Genomic DNA, 21,469 nt, shown 5'->3' with positions numbered 1-21,469 from the left:
TCTCTAACAATCTCTAAGTGTCTATGCCCCTTCAAAAGCCTCGTTTTTCTCTCTCCCCCCAACCTAGTGCTGCCTTCTCTCCCATCACTTCTTCCACCCAATTCAAAATACTTGCAAAATGCTTCCAGAGCCCACCATGGCAACAGCTGAACCCTGGTGCACAGTGATGGTTAAGGACCTCAGACAAGCAGCTGACAAGGCTGCCCCCTCCATCCCTAACACTTTAGCTCTGCTATATCTGTGCACAGAAACTCCCAGACACACCCACGTCAACCCACACGTGGCCAGGCCCAGGGTCCCTCCTGTCCAGCCAGCAGATGCAGTCTCAACTTTGCCAAATTCTTTATTAAACCAAAAATTAACACCAAGCAAACTGCAGAACAGGAAATTCAAACAGCTAACCATCCCCTTCCTCTGCCCCTGTTGCTCTTTCTGGAGCACCTCAGGGTTCAGCACTGGTTAGGGAATTAAAGCCCCTCTTTTGGTGGGTAATGAGGGTCAGGTCTCTGCAGGAAGGGGACGCTCAGAGCCGGCTCCATCTGTAGACCCCAAAGAGGAGTCAAGGGATGGGCCAGGGGGCTCTGGAGCTGCAGGGGACTGGCAGAGGAGGCCAAGAATCCCAGCGGCTGCAGGAGGCTGGGCAGGAGGTCGGGGAAGTTGCTCCTGGCCTAGGGACCTCAGTGAGGCTTGGAACTGCTGGCTCATGGCCACCAGGGATTTGAGATGCTGAAGCAGGGCTTGGCGGGGACAGGAAGCCCGGTGGAGGTGCTGGTCATGGCCAGCTGGTGAAGCTGAATAGGGATGCCAGGAATGGTGCCAGCCTGGGTTTGGATGCCGTTGCCCTCGCCCAGGACCCTGCCAGGTCTCAGGCTCTCCCCACGGTCTCCCCCTGCCTCTGGCAGGCCTCTGCCAAGCACAGATTCCCCTTGGGGCCAGGCTGCCTTTGCCCTGGCCCTGCTGCAGGGCACCCACCGGGGGAGGGGATCCCTTCAGGGCCACGTCTGGCCCTGTGGCCTCTGGCTGGTGGCATCTCATCTCCGCTTTTCTGTTGAAGGAGAGCATTTTGCGAACCTTCCCCCACAAGGGGCTGAACTCTGCTTTGGCCAGAAGCCCTGCCTTGGGGAGCAGCACAGCCAGCAACAGGCTTGCGTGAGTGGCTTCCAGGCCTGGAGAAAGAGGAGGAAAGAGACCAAAGGCTTGGACGGAGAGAACTCACAGCCCCCAGAAGCTGCATTCTGGCTGTGGCAAGAGGTCTGGAGGTTAGACCCCAAGAAGAGCTTTCCAGTAGTGAGATGGGGCCCATGAGATGCTAGGAAAGTTAAGTAGGAGGGTGTAAGATTTGCTCTCACAGTGTGTGAAAGGGTTCACCTGGCTGAGACTGGGGCACGGATGGTTTAATCTCAAGGCTGCATGATTCATTGTACCACACTGTCCCCAGGACAGGCAGCCCAGAAAGATCAAACACTACTCAGCAACAGGTACAGTCTTCCCCTTGATACCCCCTCCAGCCCCCTCCCATGCTTTCCTGGATCCACACCCTGGAGGCTATCCAGGCACAAAAGCCAAGCTTGGCCCAGGATAGCTGTGGTGAAAACATCTCTCCTTCCTCTTTTATTTAGGTCCTAATTTCAGCCAGTTGGTGGTTCCTGCCTCTTCTGCTATGCTGGGGTCAAATGTGACTGGTGAGTTTCTCATCAAGGTGCCTGATGGGAGAGACTGTATGTGTGGTGGTTAGCAGGCCAGTTTCTGCTACTGACTGGCTGTGACTCTGGACACTTGCTTTCTCCCTACCTCAGTTTCCTCATCTATGAAGTGAAAAAATTAACAGCACCATCCTGAAGGGGTTATTTTGAGGACTAACTGAATTAATATAAGTGAAGCTTTCAGAATGGTGTCTGGCATATAGTAAACAATATACAAGTCTGAGCTCTTCAGAAGTTTTTGTTCTCACGTTTGCCCATCTCAGAAGTTCCCTTCTGAGATGTGTCTGCCTCCATGGAGACAGGGGTGACTGTGTCTACAACGTCTGTCTGGTCACCAAGTGAGGGGAGATAGGGCCTGGGATGGGCATTGGGCACTCACCTGGGCCTCCAAGAGGGCGCAGCCTGGAGGGCAGGGGCTGGAAGGCAGGCAGGGGCAGCAGGACCACCCCCACCTGTTCCACAGCTGCCAGGCCGTGGCACTGCTTGTTGTTGAGGTAGGAATAAAGCAGGTGGCAATTTTGGGTGTCCCGAGAGCCCTGTGGGCACAGTCTGACCACGCAGACGTCCTGAGGTTGCAGGAAGAAGAGCAGGTTTAGGAACAATCATTCTCTGCTCCTGTGAACACCCCTGGTCTCATCTGAACCTCTGAGAACCCTGTGAGGAAGGGTGGCCCCATTTTCCAGAGGTGGAAACAGAGGGACTTGCCCAGGGTCACACAGTGAGTCTGCAGTCACAGTGGGAACTGGACCTGGATATCTTAAACCAGGCCTCTGCTCCAGAGCTGGAGTGAAAAAGAGCTCAGGGCTGGGGATATGGTGCTAGGAGGAGAGGTGGTGCCCAAGGGTGGGTGGTTACCTTGGCCTCGGCTGGGCAGATGCTGGCCAGAAAGTCCCAGACAGCACTGGGGGGGATGCAGCCTGCAGAGCGGATCACCTGGGGCAGGGCCTGGGGACAGGTAGGAGGCCAGTCAGCCTCCCAGCTTCCCGCCCACTTTAGGCAGACTCAATACTGGCTACCCGGAAGCCACAGCCTGTGGCCAAGAGGATTGACAGGCAGTATATCAGGAGCCCCAGTGGCTGCTGGAAAGCCCTAACTACCCCTGGAGGCCTACAGCCTGTCCTGGCCAATCTCCTCCACTTCTCAGGAGCCCCTCACTCCCTCCTCTAACCCCTACCCTCATCCAACACTTGGCTGATCGTTCACTCACTCAACAATAACTCCTAAAACCCTACTCTGGGCCAGGATGCACCAGACCCTTTTCCTGGGCCCTTCCTGCTTTATGCCTTGGGTTATAGGGAGTCCTTTGCCCATGTGTCTCTGCACGAGTGGGGCTGCATCTAGCCTAGCACAGGGCCAAGCACAGAGAGGGAGCCAATGACTTGTTTCAGAAGGAGTGGGTGGGTGAATGAATGAACGGGGGTGTGTGTAGCTGACTGGGCTGGTCAGTGTGCAAGGGCGTCTTCGGCGAGCTGGGCAGGAGTACCCGGATGAGCCAAAAGCTGTGCCCCGAGACCAGCTGGGCCTTGACCCGGAACTGCTTAATGGAGAACATGTCCAGAGACCCCTCCCAGGGCGGCTGGCTGGGCAGGGCTTTTGTGGACCCAGCAGGCATCTGGAGCCTAGAGGGAGGGACAGAGAGAACAGGGCCAGATGAACAGGTCACCAGGGCTTCCCCAGCAGCTCCTTAGTTTTCAGAGAAGGTCCTGTGTCTCCACTGTGGGTGCTGGAACACTGGTCCAAACATGGCCTTATGTGGTAGAGACCAGTAGGCAGGGATGATTAGTTCCATTGCACAGATGGGGAAACCGAGGCCCACACAAGAGGCAGGATTTGCCTAAGGCCATATGGAAAAACCCAGCCTGTGTCTGCTGCCCCAGCAGGTGGCCTCCCCCACCCACCCTGCCAGTTGCCCACCTCCTTGCCCACTGCCCCATACCTGTCCTTGGGCTCCGTGGGAGGCTTCTCCTTGGTTTGGGGCATCTCTGGAGAGGACATAGGGACCAGGCTTGGGGCTCTCTGGAAAGCATCATCCCCCATCCTCCTGGTGGCTATGAAGGAGGCTGGCCGCTCATACAAGGGCTTCCAGTCTGCAAAGAGCAGAGGCAGGAGCTGAAAAGGGGGCCGGCAGCTAGGCTGAAGCCAGCCCAGGGCATTAGAAACGGAGTTTGAACCAGGTCCTTTCTGAGGTGACCTGGAACACAGGTACCCCCGCCCCACCACCTTCTCCCCAAGCCATGAATCCCTGTTGCCGCTGAACCCCACACTCAGCCCCAGCCTACCCACCACCCCTGTGCCCCTCCTGTGTCTCCCTCCCACCCATGCAGATGCGGCAGCTGGGGTCTAGGAAGTGGTGCTTGTGCTGCTCTGTGGTGTCCTCGTGCTGCTCCGTGGTGCCCCTCGACGTGGCAGGCAGGGCCAGTGGGCCGCAGTCTATGGACACCATGGGTTCCTGGGAGGCAAAGGAGGAGAGAGGGGTGGGCCGGGAAGGCGGCTGGGGAGGTCAGCAGCCCTCCATGAGTAGGGGGCCCTCAGGGCTGTGGTTTTATTTTTCTAAATAATATATTCTTTAATCACAAAGGTATCGTGAACTTGTTACAGAAAATTTAGAAAATATAGAAAATTTGAAAATTAAAAAAAAAAAATCCCCCCTTGTCCCACCACTTAGAAACAACCGTTGATACTCCGGGTGTTCCTTTATAATAGTTTATCTATACACAGAGTTTCGGGGGTCCTTTTGTGGTTCATGTGTCCATGAAGCACAGCAAAGGTATCTGCCGTGTTACACCGTCCCTGTAGACATTGCACTGATGGGGTGGGCTGGAGTGTACGCATCACCTCTGCTGCTAGACAATCAGGTCGTTCCCAGGCTTTCACTGTAACAAATAACACTGAGGACATCCTTATGCTGAAAGTATTTTCCTAAACTTTCAATTATCTCCTTAGGACGAGTTCTCAGAAGCAGACGACAGAACTGGGGAGAATGAACGTTTTTAAGAACCTTGAAGCCCAATGCCAAATCACCCTTTTTTCCTCATAATAGAAACAGCTTTAAACACACAACAAACATTGATTGCTTCAGGAAGATTTGAAAAGATCTTGAAACTCTCACTCTTGCCTTAAAACCACCTCCAGAGCAGTGACAAGGCACAGGCTTTGGAGTCAGAGAGCCTGGGTTCCAGTCTCCCCCACTGCCAACTAAGTGACCTTGGGCAAACGGTTTCAGGTGCCTCACCCAGGAAACTGGCATCACCCATCTCGTAGGTTATATCGTGAGGTTTGAATGAGGCGTTGTTGGTAAAAGTGGCACATAGTAGGTGTTCAATCGGAGGAAATGTTGCTATTCTGTGTTATCTTCCCCTCCCCTACTCTGCCGCCCGCTCTCTCTTTCCTCTCTCTGGCTCCTCCCCCTATATTTACATTCAATTTACTCAGGGAATACAGGTTGGTTTGGGTTGGGGAGCAGCCACGCCCTCTTAGGGCTCCTCTCCGCACAGCCAGGAGGTCTGCTTGTTGGCCTGGATACTGGTGAGGGAGAGCAGGGATTTTTGTCGGTCAAGGTCACTGCCATTTCCCCAGCGAACGAACGTGGCTCAAGGGACCCTGCGCTCCCCCATCCCGGACACACAGCTGATTAGACCGGGGTGAACATCTGACCCACGGGACGCCCAACCAAAGCCGGAGCAGCCTTCTCCTGAGAGCGACTAAAGTGAGCCAAGGGGGCGCTCTGATTGGCTGCAGGAGGCTGAGGGGATGGGTTCACTGATTCGAGGGCTGCTGAGCCATCCTGTTGAGCCATGTGCAAGGAGGAGGGGCCAAGGGGGAGGAAGAAGCAGGATGGACAGGAGGATGGGGCAGATCCCCCACAAAGAAAAGGACACTCTGCACAGGCTGCTCTGGACTCCAGGTGGTGCCCTGCCGGCGCATCCCTAAGTTCTTCTGCTGAATAGAGCAAGTCTCTGCTCCTTACATCCGAAAAGTCCCTGCCTCAAACAGCGTGTCCCTCCTGCTTCCCAACCTGGGATCTGGTCGGAATGCCTGAGGTTGGGGGGGACTGCGGAGACAGGACTCACTACTACTCACAGGAGGTGCCTTGGGGTTAGGCCAAAAGGAGGGGCAGCAGCGCTGAGAAGGTGCGGACAGGCCCGGTGCCGGCATTTGTCTCACCCCGTGCTCACCCAGACCCTGTGCGGCCACCGTCACGCCCCTATCTACAATGAAGACCGTGGGCCTCAGCGTAGTCAGATGAGTTGCCCAAGGCCACACAGCTGGTGAGGTGAGGGGTGGGATCCGAGGTCACAGGCCCTGCCTGGCACCACGTCAGGCTCCCACTTACCAATAGATCCTCCAGGGTCAGCGTCTGGTCCATGTCCCGCAGGATCTCGACTTCCCCCTTGTGGGTCAGTTTGGAGGCCGGGAGGCTGCACGGCTCCTTCTGCAGCTGCTCAATGATCTCCAGGCTCTGAGGGGCGGAGCAGCCCCAGCTCAGCCAGGGTTGGAGGACTTTGGCCACCAAGAGCCCAAGTGCTCCCTTGAAGCCCCTCCGCTGTGGCCCCCCTTCCGTGCCAGCCCTTTCCCTTCCTCCACGTCTCTGCTTCTGCCAGTCCCTCACCTGGAGACCCCCCACCATCCACCTTACTTCTCCATTTTCCACTCATTCACCCTCCAACTCAAACCCGGCCTCCCCCAGGAAGCCTTCTTGAACTTCGCCTTCTCGCACGAGTCAAATCTGCCCGACTGTATCCCACCCACCCTCTGCCCTGGGAAGAGTGTGGGATAGTCGAAAGAGCACGGGCGCTAGAGCACCAGCTGTCATTAATAAAGGCCCACAAGATGGTGTGGCCCTGGGCAAGCCCTTCATTGCTCTAAGCCTTAGTTGATCTGTTCTCTAGAAATGAAATTAAGAGCATCATATTAAACAGCTTATGTTGAGTGTTTAGCCTGGAGCCTGGCTCACAGTAAATGCTACTTGTGATTCTTATTGCTGATCAGTGTCATCCTACCTGAAACGATTCCTGAAAGCCTGTCTCTTCCTTTCTAACAACCCCGGAAGGACAGAAGCCCTGTCCTCCCAGCAAGGTTGGCTTTGTGGGCATGGGCTCCAAGCAGTAGCCCAGGGCCCTGTGCCTAGAAGGGCCCCATGCTAAATACTGCCATCATCTTGAAATTCTTTTTTTTTTTTTTCTTGGCCGCGCTGCCCGCATGCGAGATTTTAGTTCCCCGACCAGGAATCGAACAAGTGCCCCCTGCAGTGGAAGCACAGAGTCTCAACCACTGGGAAGTCCCTGAAATTCTTAATCGTTGAACAAAGCACCCGTATTTTCATTCTGCACTGGCTCCACAATCTACACAGCTGGTCCTGGTCGCCCACAGTGCCCGGACAGAAGCTCAGAGTGGACAGATGCTCCTAACGGATTCCAGTTATTAATTCTAACCAGCCCAGTGTCTGTCAGAATAAGGGCCTTATTGCCCTAGCCCATACCACAGGCCCTGCTCCCTCGGTCAGTCCCTTTCTCACTGGGGCACCAACAAACATTATGCAAGCATCTCCTGAAGCTGGCTCAGTGCCCACACCTCCCCTGCCCCTGTGCAGTTCCCCCTGGGTGTATGGGGGTGTATCTGTGAACTGCTGGAGGCTGTGGGGTTCCTCGCTCAGCCTGGGGCACTAGGAAGACTTCCAGCCTTTTCTGGAACTTCTGGGGCTGGACTGGAGCAGGGTCATCACACTGGGTCTGTGCCCCATGGATGGCGGATGACAATCCTGGATTCCAGACTCTGCGCCAACATCCCCAGTCCCCCCACCCCCCCAGCCCAGCTCCATAGAAAAGCAAGTGGAAGACAACACCCCCGTTGGTGTCACCTCTCTACTGAGCTCTCCATCTCCAATCCCCTTCATTTCTGCCTCTTTTCCCTTCTTTTTTGGTGGGGAGAGTCTCTCTGACTCTCTCCCTGTCTGCCCGATCTTTCTGTTCCCTCGTTTCTGTTTCTGTCTGTCCTGTGCTCCCCTGTCTCATCACCTTCCTCCTCACTCTTTGTCTGTCTCTCCCGCTCCATCCTCGGACCTCCCCCTCCCCAAACCCCTTCTCCATGTCCTGACTTGACCCAACAGCTCACCCTCTTTTCCTCCTGGTCCCGCCAGCGGGCCAGCTCTTGGGGGGCCAGCTGGACCGAGCTCATCCGCACCAGGCCGTGGGGGCTGACGTCTCCGTGAACCACTTTGAGAAACAGGTCCTGCAGGGGCAGGGGCTGCACCACACCGCTTGGAGAGCCCCACCCAACATCCTGCCAGGGCTTCCCACCTCTGAGGGGGACCCAGCCTAGCCCAGAGCCCCACTCACCGGGTTCCTGGGGTCCCGCAGGTTGAACAGCAGGCTGCGGTACTTGTTCTTGTAGCGGCCGTCGGTGGCTTGTGTCAGGTCGAAGAGGGCTGCCTCGATGCCGGCAGCGATGCCCTCCACGGCCTCCTCACTCAGCGCCAGGTCTGGGCGCTCCTGAAGGCTGTGGGGCACAAGGGCAGGGCCAGGGCACCGAGCCCGAGAGGGAGACATGGGTGGAGAGCAGGGTCTGGGCCAACTCTGGTTTCTATTCTGAACATTTTCCTACATGAGCCCATTTATTCTCCCCCCAACTCCGTGAAGAAGAGGTATTATCATTCTCCATCTACAGATGGGGTGACTGAGGCTCACAGAGGATAAGGGGCTTGCCTGAGGCCACACGATGAGTAGAAAAGCAAGATCGGATTGCTCAGCCCCTGCTCTATCCCTGGCCAGTAAACCGGGGTATGGAGGGAGGGGAGGAAGCCTGGTGGGGGGAGGGCAAGGCATGGGTCACGGGAGGGGATGGAGCCCTGGCCCTGGATGTAACCCTGAATCTGCTACTGACTTGCTGTGTGACCTTTGCAAAACCCTGTCCTCTCTGGGCCTTGGCCTCACCATTAGTAAAGTGACAGTTCTGTGCTCAGATCTCTGAGATAGTCCCAACACAGAGTCTCACTGTGTCTGAAAGCATTTGCTGTGGGCGACATCCACGAGGACCTGAGCAGACACTGAGAGCTGCAGCGGCTTAATGAGAAAGCACAGCCCTGAAGCCAGAGAGACCCAGGTTCAAACGTGTGGGCAAATGACCTCACAGGATAAAATGGGGTTAGTCGTACACACAGAAGCCCTTAGAACACGGCACAGCTCTGGGAGGTGGTGTGTGTGAAGGCAGCCCTTCAGGATGTCCTGGATGTCAGGGAACGAGGAACAAGGCCTTACCGACTCCACAGTGCCTCCCGCATGGCACGGACCACAGTGCCCCGTACCCCAATATCCAGGGATAGCTTCTCCTGTTGGGGCTGAAGCTGAGCTGTGGGGAAACAGAGTCTCTGGCACCCAGTGGATGCTCAGGGGCAAGGGGAGGGGGTGACTCAATGCTGAGGGGCTTAGGCAGGCAAGGCAAGTGTCCCACCCTCAGAGACCCAGGGCGTCTAGGATGTCTGTCTGGGAGCCGAGTCCAGGCAGCCAGCGGTCCCCACCCCATTGGGGAAGGACTACAGGCTGATTGCGGGTGGGAGAGGAGAGGAGCCTTAGCAGGGGCTGGGGCCCAGAGCTGGGTGGGAGCCCCCTGCGTGCTCAGCAGTCCCTAGAAGACAGACGGCTGCTGAGGGGCACCCTCCACGGCCCCTCACCTGAGTCCTCTCCCCGCGCCTGCTCCCCAGGCTCCTCCTCTTCAGCCTCCACTGGGCCACACTGTAGGGGAGGGGTGAGGACCCGAGGCCTTGTCCCCGGGTGCAGCCTCCCAGCCCCAGGGGGACCCTGCTTCCCCAGTCACCTCCCCAGTCCCACATTCCCCCTACCCGTGCTCCAGGGAGGGATGCCGCGTGGCCAGGGCAGAAGCACTCACCCCTGGACACTCTGCACCAGCCTCCTGAACGGGAACCCCCTCCTGCAACAGAATGAGCATGTGCAGAAGAAGGTGGAGCCCCTGGGCAGAAAGGAATGACTCCTCGGATGGTGGAAGGGGTCAGAGAGGCCACCAGAGCCCCATGCTGTCCCCCCTGAGGGAGGTGGCTAGAGGATCTTGGAATGGCAGGACATGAGGGGTGGCCAGGAACAAAGGTCAACAACTGCTCTGTCCCCAAATGCATGGAGGCCCAGCCCCTCCCTTCCTCCTCTGCTCCAGTCAAGCTCCTGAACTCTGCAGTGCAGGAGAAGGAATGCACAGACCACCGCCCGGGGGCGGCCAGCCAGCAGAGGTCTAACTCTGCCTCTGGCTTTTACGTTCTGTGTGACCATGTGCAAGTCACGGCGTCTCTCTGGGCTGCAGCACCATCTCTGTGAATCAGGTGTGCATGTGCCTCTCCCAACAGGATGAAGAGACCTGTCAGTGTAAAGAACATCTTCTGTACCTGGCACCCCGTGGGGCCCCGGGCCACGGGCCTTTCCTTCAATCTGGGCCTCTGGACAGGTGAGGCTGAGTTGACCTCCATCACGTCCTCCAGAACCTCCAGCTTCAGAGGCAGGAGCCCCCCTGCCTGGCCGTAGCCGATGGCCCCCAGGAGGTGGATCACTGCCCCAGAACCAACCTGCCAGGGGAGAAGAGCCCTTCAGAGCACTAACCTCACCTGCAATTGTTTACTGTCCTCGCTCTTCCCCGCTGAACTGTAAGCTCCATGAGGACAGGGAGCATGTACGTCTTAGCCCCCATTGTATTCCTAATGCCCAGAAAAGGCTGGCACAGAGGAGGGCTCTATAAATGTTTGCTGACTGCCTGGCCTCCATCCCAGGAGAGAAGCCTGTCTTCATTCCCATCCTCTCGGCTTCCCCTCTCACTCCCAGCCATGTTCAGAGTTACCTGGACCCTGTACTGAGACCCTTCTCACCCTTCTGACCAGAGATACATCTTACCAGGGAGCCATATCCTGTTCTGAGCCCACCTTCTCTTCCTCAAAGCTCTGTCATACCCCTTTTCCAGGGTCACTGACTCGCCTTTTGCCCTGAAACAGCCACGTGGCGAACACGTCCAACACCCCCTCTGAAAGCCTGCTGATCACCCCTCTATTGCCCCTGAGAGGAAGCCCTTCATGACCATTTCAAGATGCAGAGTGGTTCTGGGTCTTCTAATGAGCTATAGAATCTCTCCTGCTCCCCTTTTTGCATTGGCTGCCAGGAAGCTTAGTATTAACTTTAAGCCTAGACGTTGTACCTTTCCAGGATTGGGGGGTGGGGTGTTGTAACAAGATTTCCCCTTCTCCTCCCCCTTTTCTTGCTTTCTTTAGACTTTAACCCATTTGAGTGTGTTTTGATTCTTTTAATTTATTACAAACCACAGGGAATTGTTTTGAAAGTAGATGGGTGTAAAAAGTAATCCTTGAATGAATGATCATGAATGGTCAGGTTCCAAGGTTTGGGGGAAAACAGAGGTCTGAGATTCACGTCATAGGAAGTGGGGAGTACTAGGAAGCTCCGGAGGAGGGCAGGCTGGGGCAGGGGGCTGGGATCGTCTCTGGGGAGGACCCCTCCCACCCCACCACACCTCAGGAGAGAGAGAAAAAACAGCAGTAATAAAAAGGAAAAAACCTACGTAATACACATGCTTCACCCCATGGGCCATTTTCATTGCCTCCTTGGAGAGAAAGAAGAAACAGACATTAGAATTCAGAGGACCCAGTGACCCCACTGCAGGGAATTCACAAGAAAGTACACACAAAGGTGAAAGATGTACATTCAGTGTTCACTGGGTTGGCAATTATAACAACAACAAAAAAATTGGGTACAATCCAGTGTCCATCAAAAGGGTAATGGTTAATAAATGGTTACATATCATACTACGGATTCTAAGTGGCCATTAAAAAGAGTGAGTAGTAATAAAAAACTACCATTCATCAAGGGCTTATAAAGCAGCTGACCCTGGAAGAAGCATGTCATACATGATCTTATTAAGGTCTCAGAACAACACTATGAACTATGTACTATTTCCATCCCCATTTTACAGATGAGGAAACTGAGGCTCAGAGAGGCTCTGAAAAGTCCCATAGCTACTAAGTGACAGAGCTAGGATTAGAACCTAGTTCTGTCTGACTCCGAAGCCCAGGCATTTAACTGCTGGGCTATGTGGGGAGCACTGAGAGATATGGTAAGATTCATGGAAAGATGTCAAGCTGTATTGTTTGGAGAAAAAGAAAGAAATAGGTTATGGAGCAGTATGTGTTGCATAAACCCATTTATGTAAATATATATTTATAGATGCATAATAGAAGTTATCTCTGGGGAATGAAATTCCAGGGGGATTTTCACTTTCTACTTGTAGACACTTGGGTATTTATGTTACTCAGAATGAGCATGTGTCTCTTTTATAAGCACAAACATACTTTTTAAATTAAAAGACAAGTTCAGAACAATGTGTGTAGTGTGCTACCATTTGCTTTAAAAAGAGAAAGATTTTTTCATTGTATTTGCTTGAATCTGCATGAAATATCTCTGGAAGTATCCACAAGAACTGGATATCAGAGGCTTCCAATAGGACTGGGAGTTGGGAGGGAGATTTTTCACTTTTTTTTTTTTTAACCATGGGAATGAATCAGCCTTTCAAAAAAGTAAATTGAGATGGGGGGGAGGGGGTGGCAGAGAGAAAACAAGGGACATCTGGGAAGGAAAACAGGAAAGAGATTAAGAATAGTCCTTCACAGTTTAAAACCTTTTGACTGGCCCCTGTTCTCAGGGGTCCACATACCAGTGTTATGAGGTTCCCAAACAATAGGCAGCAGAATCAGACCAGCAAAGGCTTTAGATACTGGACTTATCAGACAAGAATACAACATATGTATGTATGATATGTTTAAAGAAATAAAAGGCAATGTAGAACATATGAGTGAAGGGCAAAAATATGTATTAAAAATATTATATTTATATATATATAATCTGAAGGGCAGATTTGGTTGGGCACAAAACACGACTTCTGGAAATAAAAATATGATAATAATAACTATTAAAATTTAAAAGTCAATATATAGGTTTAATAGCATATTAGACACAGCTGAAATAAGCTAGTGAACTAGAAAACAGACTTAAAGAAATTATACAAAATATTTACAACACAGAGACCGTGAAACACAATCAAAGAGACACAAAGGCTAGAGCGAAAGGACTAATATCACTCTGGAACTAAAGTTCCAGAAAGAGAGAGGAGAGAATTGAGCAGAGGGAGTATTTGAAGACAGACAGCTAAGAATTTTCTAGACTTGATACAGGACGACAATTTACAGATTCAAAAAGCTCAGTGAATTTCAAAAAGTTTAAGTGAAAGTAAATCCACACCTAGACACATCATAGTGAAACTGCTCCACACCAATGATAAGGAGATCCTGGGCTTCCCTGGTGGAGCAGTGGTTAAGAATCCGCCTGCCAATGCAGGGGATACTGGTCCGGGAAGATCCCACATGCCGCGGAGCAACTAAGCCCGTGTCCACAACTACTGAGCCTGCCCTCTACAGCCCGCGAGCCACAACTACTGAAGCCCACGAGCCACAACTACTGAAGCCCGCACACCTAGAGCCCATGCTCCACAACAAGAGAAGCCACTGCAATGAGAAGCCCACGCACTGCAATGAAGAGTAGCCTCTGCTCACCGCAACTAGAGAAAGCCCGCATGCAGCAACAAAGACCCAACACAGCCAAAAATAATAAATAAAATAAATTTATTTTTTAAAAAAAGGAGATCCTAAAAGCACTGAGGGGGAAAAAAAAATCTAACACTTTAATAGCACTGAAAATGTGCTACCACTGTTCTGAATGCTTTCCTTGTTAGTTCACTTAATCCTCATCACAACCCTGCGAATTAGGTACTGGTACCATTATTGCCCCCATTTTACAGAAGAGGAAATTGAGGCACAGAGAGGTTAATCAGCTTGCCCAGTGTCATACAGCTAGTAAACCAAAGATCTAAGATTTAAATCCTGGCAGTCTGAGGCCACACCTTTAACCGCTAACGCTATAATGCCTGCCTCTCACAAAAAAGACATTCTACCTACAAAGGAATGGTAGTTAGACTAACAGCTAACTTGTCAATAGTAATATGGAAGCAAAACATAGTAGAATATTTTCAATATGCTTAAGGAAAATATCAATTGTGCATCCACACAAAATATTTTTTGAGAATGAAGATAAAATAAAGATATTATAACTTATTTACAAAACAGAAATAGACTCACAGACATAGAAAATAAAGTTATGGTTACCAAAGGGGATAGCGGGGGTGGGGAAGGATAAATTAGGAGTTGGGGATTTACAATATACCCACTACTACATATAAAATAGATAAACAATAAGGACCTACTGGGTAACTCAGGGAACTATATTCAGTATCTTGTAATAACCTATAATGGAAAAGAAACTGAAAAAGAACAGATTCAGTGAACTGAGTCACTTTGCTGTACACCTGAAATATTGTAAATTATACTTCAATTTTAAAAATGGTTTAAAATAAAAAATAAAGATATCATAGAGAAAACCAAGAGAGTTATTGTTTTTCTTGATAATTTTATTTTTCTCAATAAACAAAATGTTAAAGGATGAACTTGAGGCAGAAGGAAGGAAAAATGATCCCAAATATAAAAGCTGAGATGTAGAGAGGAATTCTGAGCAAAGAAAATGATAACTATGTTGTTAAATCTAAACGAACACTGATTATATGAAACTATAATATTTGTGTAATTTGTGGGATTAAAAAAATAACTTAGGACCAACTTACTAGATAACAATAGCACATAAATTGGGAAGGTGCATGCTTGGAACTAAAGCATTCCCAGATCATCGTATTACTTCAGAGGAAGATAAAGACAGTAACTTCCTTTATACTTTGATAGGTCAGGTATTTGTGTTAACATTTCTACAACAGCCACCAAAAGAATACAAACAGGGCATAGAGGGATAAAAAGGAATAAGAAAAAGTAATCAATCTAAAAGGAGGTAATAAAAGGGAGAAAGTGTATAAGAAAATGCAGGATATATGCAAAGCACAAAATAAGACAGTAGGAGTAGAGTCAAATAAATCATAACTACAACAAATGTAAATGGACTAATATTTCAGATTAATGCAAAAATTATCAGAACTTTAAAGAAAGGAAATCCAATTATAAGACACTTATAAAACCTATTTATGAAACACAACAATGCAAAAAGGTTAAGAGAAAAAAATGGAGTAATATGTGAGTGGGCAAATACTAACCAAAATAAAGTTTTGTAGCTACACTAGTCTCAGACAAAACGAACTTTAAGGCAAAAAATAATTAGAGACAAAGACCTCATTACATAAAGATTAGCAATTTCACCAGAAAGCTATAACAACTCTAAATGTATAAGCGTCTAATAACATAATCTCAAAAAACATAAAGTAAAAATTGACAAAGCTATGAGGAAAAAGACAAAACCACCACTATAGCATGAAATTTTAATGTATTTCTCTAACTACTGCTAAATCTAGCTGACAAAATAATCAGTAAGGATAAAAAAGATTGAATGAAAACAATGAAGAAGTTTAATCTGTGTACATATATAGAACACTGTTCTTAATATACACATTCTTTTCAAGTATACATGTAACATACATGAAAATTAAGCACAACCTGAGCCATAAAGCAAATCTCAACAAATTTCAAAAGACTAGTATTTTTTAGACCAACACTGACCAATTAATTACAAATGCGAGCCATAGGTGTATTTTTAAGTTTTCTAGCCACATTAAAAAAGGTAAAAAGAAACAAGTGAAATTCATTTTATATTTTATTTAACTCAAAACATCCAAAATATTATCATTTTAACTTGTAATCTATAAAAAACATTATTAATGAAATTTTAATTTCTTTTTTTCAGTGACTAAGTCACTGAAATCCTGTATGTATTTTACACTTACAGTACATCTCAATTTGGACTGGCCAGCTTTCTTTTTTTTTTGCCGTGCCACGCAGCATGTGGGATCTTAGTTCCCAGGGATTGAACCCACGCCCCCTGCATCGGAAGCACAGCATCTTAACCACTGGACCACCAGGGAAGTCCCCTGGCCAACTTTCAAGTACTCAGTAGACACAAGTGTATAGTGGCTACCACATCAGATGACTCAGATAAAGATCACTTTCTCAGACCATAATATGATTAAGTTAAAAAGCAATAACAAACAGAAAAACATAGAGAAAGAAAGTAAAGAAAGAAACTCATATGAATGGAAATTAAGAAATACACTTCTAAATAACACATAGGCCAGGGACTTCCCTGGTGATCCAGTGGTAAAGAATCCACCTTCCAATGCAGGGAACGTGGGTTTGATCCTTGGTTGGGGAACTAAGATCCCACAGCCGAGGGGCAACTAAGCCCATGTGCCACAACTACTGAGCTTGCGCACCTCAACTAGGGAGGAGCCCATGTGCCACAAGGAAAGATCCCGCATGCCTCAGTGAAGATCCCGTGTGCCAAAACTAAGACCCGATGCAGCCAAAAAATAAATAAAATAAATAAATAACACATAGGCCAAAGGAAAAACTGTAATAAAAGTTATGAAATACTGAGAATTGAATGATAATAAGAAAGACATATATTAGAGTGTGTGGATGGAACTAACATCATCATTAGAGGTTCCTTTAGAACTTTAAATGACTATTAGAAAGGAAAAAGATAGAAAATTAATGAACTAAGCATCATTCTTAAAATATTATAAAAATAAGAGAATAAATGGAAAGAAAGATGATACTAAAAACAAACATATAGTGGAGAGGATCCACAAAACCAAAAATCAGGTCTTTGAAAAGACTAAAAAAAAAACAATTCTCTGCCTAAGGAAAAGAGGGAAAGGACAACAAGACAATATTTAGAATGAGTAATCATGAGTGCACAGATATTAAAAAGATAAGAGGCTATTGTGCAATACTTTATGCCAATATGCAAGTAGATCTGAAAACTCAGATTAAATGGATACAATTCTAGAAAAATGTAACTTAACCAAAATTGACTCAAGGAAAAAATTTTTTAAACTGAATAAATCTATAAGCATAGAATTAATTGAATCAGTAGGGAAGGAATCATCTTCCCTAAAGAAAACACCAGTCGAGACTTCTTTTTTTTAACCAGTGATGCTACCGAAATGTTCAAAGAACAAATAATTCCAACTTTATACAAATTACTGCAGCAAATGCAAAAAGGGAAAACGCTCTACAATTCATTCTATGAGGCTGCAAAACTGAATACCAAAACCTCACAAGGACACTGTAAGAATAAATCATTTCAGGCCAGTTAACTCATCAACAGAAATACAAAATTTCCAAACCAAATATTATCAACATGAATTCAGAAAACATAAAAAAGATATAACATGATCAATTTGGGGTTTATTCCAGAAATGCAAGATTGACTTAATATTTTAAAAACCCAACTCATTAAATTAACATTAGTAAGAGAATAAAAATATTACATCAAAAAAATGCAGAAAATATACTTCTTAAAATGTACTGTCCATTCAGAATAACAAGCAAATCAGGAATAGAAGGGAGCTTCCTTAACTTGATAAAGTATCTATATAAAAACACAGCAAACATCACACTCATGGTGAAATGATGACCACATTCCCTTTGAAATCCAGAACAAGACAAAGTTCCCTGTTACCCTATTACTACTTCTATTCAATATTATACTAAAGGTCTTAGCTAGCACAGTAAGGAAAGGGGGTGGGGGAGATGTAAGAATTGGAAAGGAAATAACAAAACTCTCATTATTTGCAGGTTATATGACTACCTACATAGAAAGCAAAAAAAAAAAATCCTAATAGGTAAATTATATAAATTAATAAAAGATTTCTGCAAAATCAATTGCATGTTATATACCATCAATAGTTAGAAACAGCAATTTTTAAAAGTTACCATTTTATAATACATAAAAACATAAAGAAATAAAATCAGACAGTATGTGCTTTCTGATGGAAAGACCGTACCACTACCTAAAAAGTAGTTGGCCCCAAAACTTTGAATCCAAATCTAATCAAAGCTCCAGGTTTAACCACCAGTTCACAGAAAATACAGAAGACAGAGGAAGACAGAGGTTGCACTATAACCACAGCGATGCAATAAGCTACGGGAAAAACAACCTAGTTTCTTCAAAAATGACTGCAAGAAAAACAAGATTGGAAACAGACCTATACATTAAAAGAGGCTTACAAGGCATATCAACCAACTGCAACATGTAGATTTTACTTAGATCCTGACTTTAAAAAGACAAAGTATAAAAATAAATTATCATCTTTATGAAACTATTGGAAATTTGGATATTAAACAAATATTTGATATTAAGGAATTATGGTCAACCTTTAGAGAAAATAATGCGTGGTTGCTAGAGTTGGGTGATGAGTACAAGAGATTTCATTCCAGGCGCCGGTAATTTTTTTCTGTGAAGAGCCAGAGAGAAAATATTTTAGGCTTGCTGGCTATACAGTCTCCATTGCAATCACTCAACTCTGCCACTGAGGTAGGAAATCAGCCATGGACAATTTGTTAACAAATAGTTGTGCCTGTGCTCCGATAAAACTTTATTTACTAAACCAGCTGAGGTGACCAAAGCGTGGGTGATAACTTGCCAACTCCTGCTTAAAATTCAATCTACTTTTACATATATTTGAAATTTTCCATAACAAAATATTATATATAGATACCGTATTTAGGAATAAATCTGAAAAAGATATGCAAGACTTTTATATGCAAGAACGTATAAAACTTTATTGAAAAACAATAAAGATGATCAAAATAAATGGAGGAATATACTATGTTCATGGATTGGAAGACTCAATATTATAAAAATATTAGTTCTGCTTAAAATGATTTACAGGTACAGTATATTTCCCATTAAGATCTCAACAGGTTTTTTCAAGTGTGGAAATTGACAAGCTGATTGTAATATTTATGTGAAGGAGAAAAAAAAGTAAGAGTAAAGATCCTCCTGAAAATAACAAAATTGGGAGACTTTTCTTGCTAGATATCAAGAAGTATTAATAATTATTATAATTAATTATATTATAATTATATATTATAATATAATTATTATAATTAATTTATTATTAATTATAATTAATATAAAATATGTGCATAAGGAAAGAAATTTTAAACAAGATGAGCATAGGGAGAACAAAACCAATCCCACATATATGGAGACTTGATTTATGACAGGGCTGGCATTGCGTATAACTGGAGAAGGACAGAATTTTCAGTAAATGGTGTTGAAACAATTGGGTATCCATATAAAAAAGTGATATACCCCATTTCACTCACAAAATCAATTCCAGGCAAATTATAGACCTAAGTGTGAAAGGAAACACAACACTACATAGAAGAACATCTTCATGACCTTGAGATAGGAAAGAGATTCCTTAAAAAGATTATACTTATTAGGATACATATAAATTAGGATACATTAAACTTAAGAATTTCTCCAGCAATTCTACCTCTTTTTAATTCCAATTCAATTCAACTTCCACTTCTGGGCATAGACACAAAAGAACTGAAAGCAGGGACTTGGATATTTGTATACCAATGTTCACAGCAGCATTATTTACAATGGCTAAAAGGTTGGAAATAACCTAAATGTCCATTAACAGATGAATGGATAAACAATATGTGGTAAAGGCATACAATGGAATATTATTAAGCCTTAAAAAGGAATGAAATTCTGACGCATGCTACAACATGAACCTTGGAGACATTATGCTAAGTGAAATAAATCAGTCACAAAAGGACAAATATTGTACAATTTCAATTATATGAGGTACCAAGAATAGTCAAATTCATAGAAACAGAAAGTAGAATAGTGGTTATCAAAGGCTGGGGGAAGGGGAGAATGGGGAGTTATTGCTTAATGGGTACAGAATTTCAATTTGGGAAGATGAAAAAGTTCTGGAGATGGATGGTGGTGATGACTGCACAACAACGTGATGTACTTAATGTCACTGAACTGTACACTTACTTAAACATGGTTTAAAAGGTATATTTTATGTGATGTATATTTTACCGCAATAAAACAATTTTTAATAATTAAGAATTTCTACCCATCAACAGACACCATAAGGAAAGCAAAATATGAACCACACTTTGGGAGAATATATTTGCAAAACATATAGCTGACAACGGAAGAGTATCTAGAATACATAACGAACTCCTACAGATCAGTAAGGAAAAGTTAAAACCAAAAATTTTTTTTGGCAAGACTTAACCAGAAATGACCAGAATGCATGCAAAGATTCTTCTTAGTAATAGGGAAATGAAAATTAAAACAACATTGAGACACCATAGCGTATCCCTATTTTGGCAAAAATTGAAGTCTGATAACATCAAGTGTTTGTAAAGATGTGGAGCTACTGGAATTTTGCACTGCTGGTGGGAGTACAAACTATTTTCAGCCATTTTAGAAAACATCTGGCACTGTTTAAGTTGAATATGTGTATACCCTATAACCCAGCAATTCCACTCCCAGGAATATTCCATGGAGCCACTCTTGCCCACATGTACCAAGAAACATACAAAACTGTTCATCATAGCAGCACCATATGTAATAGCAAAAAACTGCAAACAACCCAAATGTCCACGTGGAGTCAAGGAATAAATAAATTGTGGTATATTCGTGCAATAGGATACTTACTGCCAATACTTAGGATATGTGTGAACTTGGGAAAGTTACTTAACCTCTCTGTGCCTCAGTTTTCTCATCAGTAGAATGGGGATAATACAAGTATCAACCTCATAGTGTTAATGCAAGGATCATTATCATTATTCACGGCTCTTAGAACAGCGCCTGGGACTCAGCAAGCTCTCTCTATAAACTCTGATGTTGTTAAGTTTCCTTGGCTCCTGCCCCTGAGAGAGTCCCTCCCGGTACCTGACCAGACTTCAGTCTCTCCATTTCCCTTTAAGCAATGTTGTCCTCGATGATCTTTCCCACCTTCCTTCTCCCCTCTTGACCCCACCCCACCTACTGCTCTGCTCCTGCAATGCTCCAAGCTGCTCCCTGTGTCTGTACTTTTGCATGTGCTCTGCGCTCTTCCTAGTATGCCCTTCCTACCTTCTCTGCCTGCTGCACACCCACTTCCTTTGCCCAGATCCAGCTCCCACAGCCCCCTCCTGTGCCCTACCCTACCTCCAAGCCCTCCCACACACCCCTCCCTAGGGAAGACTCAGTTGCTCTCTGGGTATCCAGAATCTGCTAGGTGTCAATCTGAATCTCAACTCTGGTTACTTGTTTGTCTCCCCACACTGGACTTTGAGATCCTGGAGGAGCACTCCCTGTTTGCTGAACAAATAAAGCCCCATAAAAATCTAAATCCCTTAGCCAGGCCTTTAGCATCCTGGCTCAGTGCACAGAGTGGAACTGAACAGGCCTGGATTCAAATCCTGACTCCACTGCTTACTTACTGCACGACCTTGAGTGAGTCACTTAGCTTCTCGGAATCCCAGTTTTCTTAATGAGCAAAACAAGGGTATTAACACTGACTTTTCATGCTATTGTGAGGATTAAACATGAGATGATGACCTATGTGAAGCTCCTGGTATACAGTAAGCACTTAAAGAGCTATTCTTAGGCTGTCCATCTGCTGGAGACATGCTCCTCCCTCTCACAACTCCTGATGCTTCCTAGCTGCAGACGGGGTACCTGAGCGTGGGAGCCTAGGTGGGGCCGGAGGAGCTGTGTGCCTCCCGAGCTGTGACAGGCAGAACAGGGGACACTGCCAGAGCTGCCCTCCCCACGTCCCCGCTATCCCATCCGCTG

The 21,469-nt window shown here is 46.6% G+C and overlaps 1 protein-coding gene across 1 annotated transcript in view; it reads right to left on the bottom strand.

Annotated features, from left to right (window-relative positions):
• Positions 1-325: 325 nt before the first annotated feature.
• SPOCD1 (SPOC domain containing 1) overlaps positions 326-21,469 on the bottom strand; it is a 29,455-nt gene continuing 8,311 nt past the window's right edge. The window contains exons 4-17 of the mRNA XM_033422306.2: positions 11,265-11,303; positions 10,090-10,266; positions 9,585-9,626; positions 9,370-9,430; positions 8,957-9,047; positions 8,039-8,198; positions 7,815-7,931; positions 6,037-6,162; positions 4,020-4,152; positions 3,640-3,790; positions 3,187-3,322; positions 2,559-2,648; positions 2,083-2,269; positions 326-1,166 (exon numbers count right to left, since the gene is read on the bottom strand). Of these exons, the coding sequence (XP_033278197.1) occupies positions 499-1,166; positions 2,083-2,269; positions 2,559-2,648; positions 3,187-3,322; positions 3,640-3,790; positions 4,020-4,152; positions 6,037-6,162; positions 7,815-7,931; positions 8,039-8,198; positions 8,957-9,047; positions 9,370-9,430; positions 9,585-9,626; positions 10,090-10,266; positions 11,265-11,303 (2,178 nt within the window). The 3' untranslated portion in view covers positions 326-498. The remainder of the gene's footprint in view (positions 1,167-2,082; positions 2,270-2,558; positions 2,649-3,186; positions 3,323-3,639; positions 3,791-4,019; positions 4,153-6,036; positions 6,163-7,814; positions 7,932-8,038; positions 8,199-8,956; positions 9,048-9,369; positions 9,431-9,584; positions 9,627-10,089; positions 10,267-11,264; positions 11,304-21,469) is intronic.

Source organism: Orcinus orca, chromosome 1 (genome assembly GCF_937001465.1).
Source record: "Orcinus orca chromosome 1, mOrcOrc1.1, whole genome shotgun sequence".
Classification (NCBI taxonomy): Eukaryota; Metazoa; Chordata; class Mammalia; order Artiodactyla; family Delphinidae; genus Orcinus; species Orcinus orca.
This window is presented reverse-complemented; position numbering and strand designations above follow the sequence as displayed.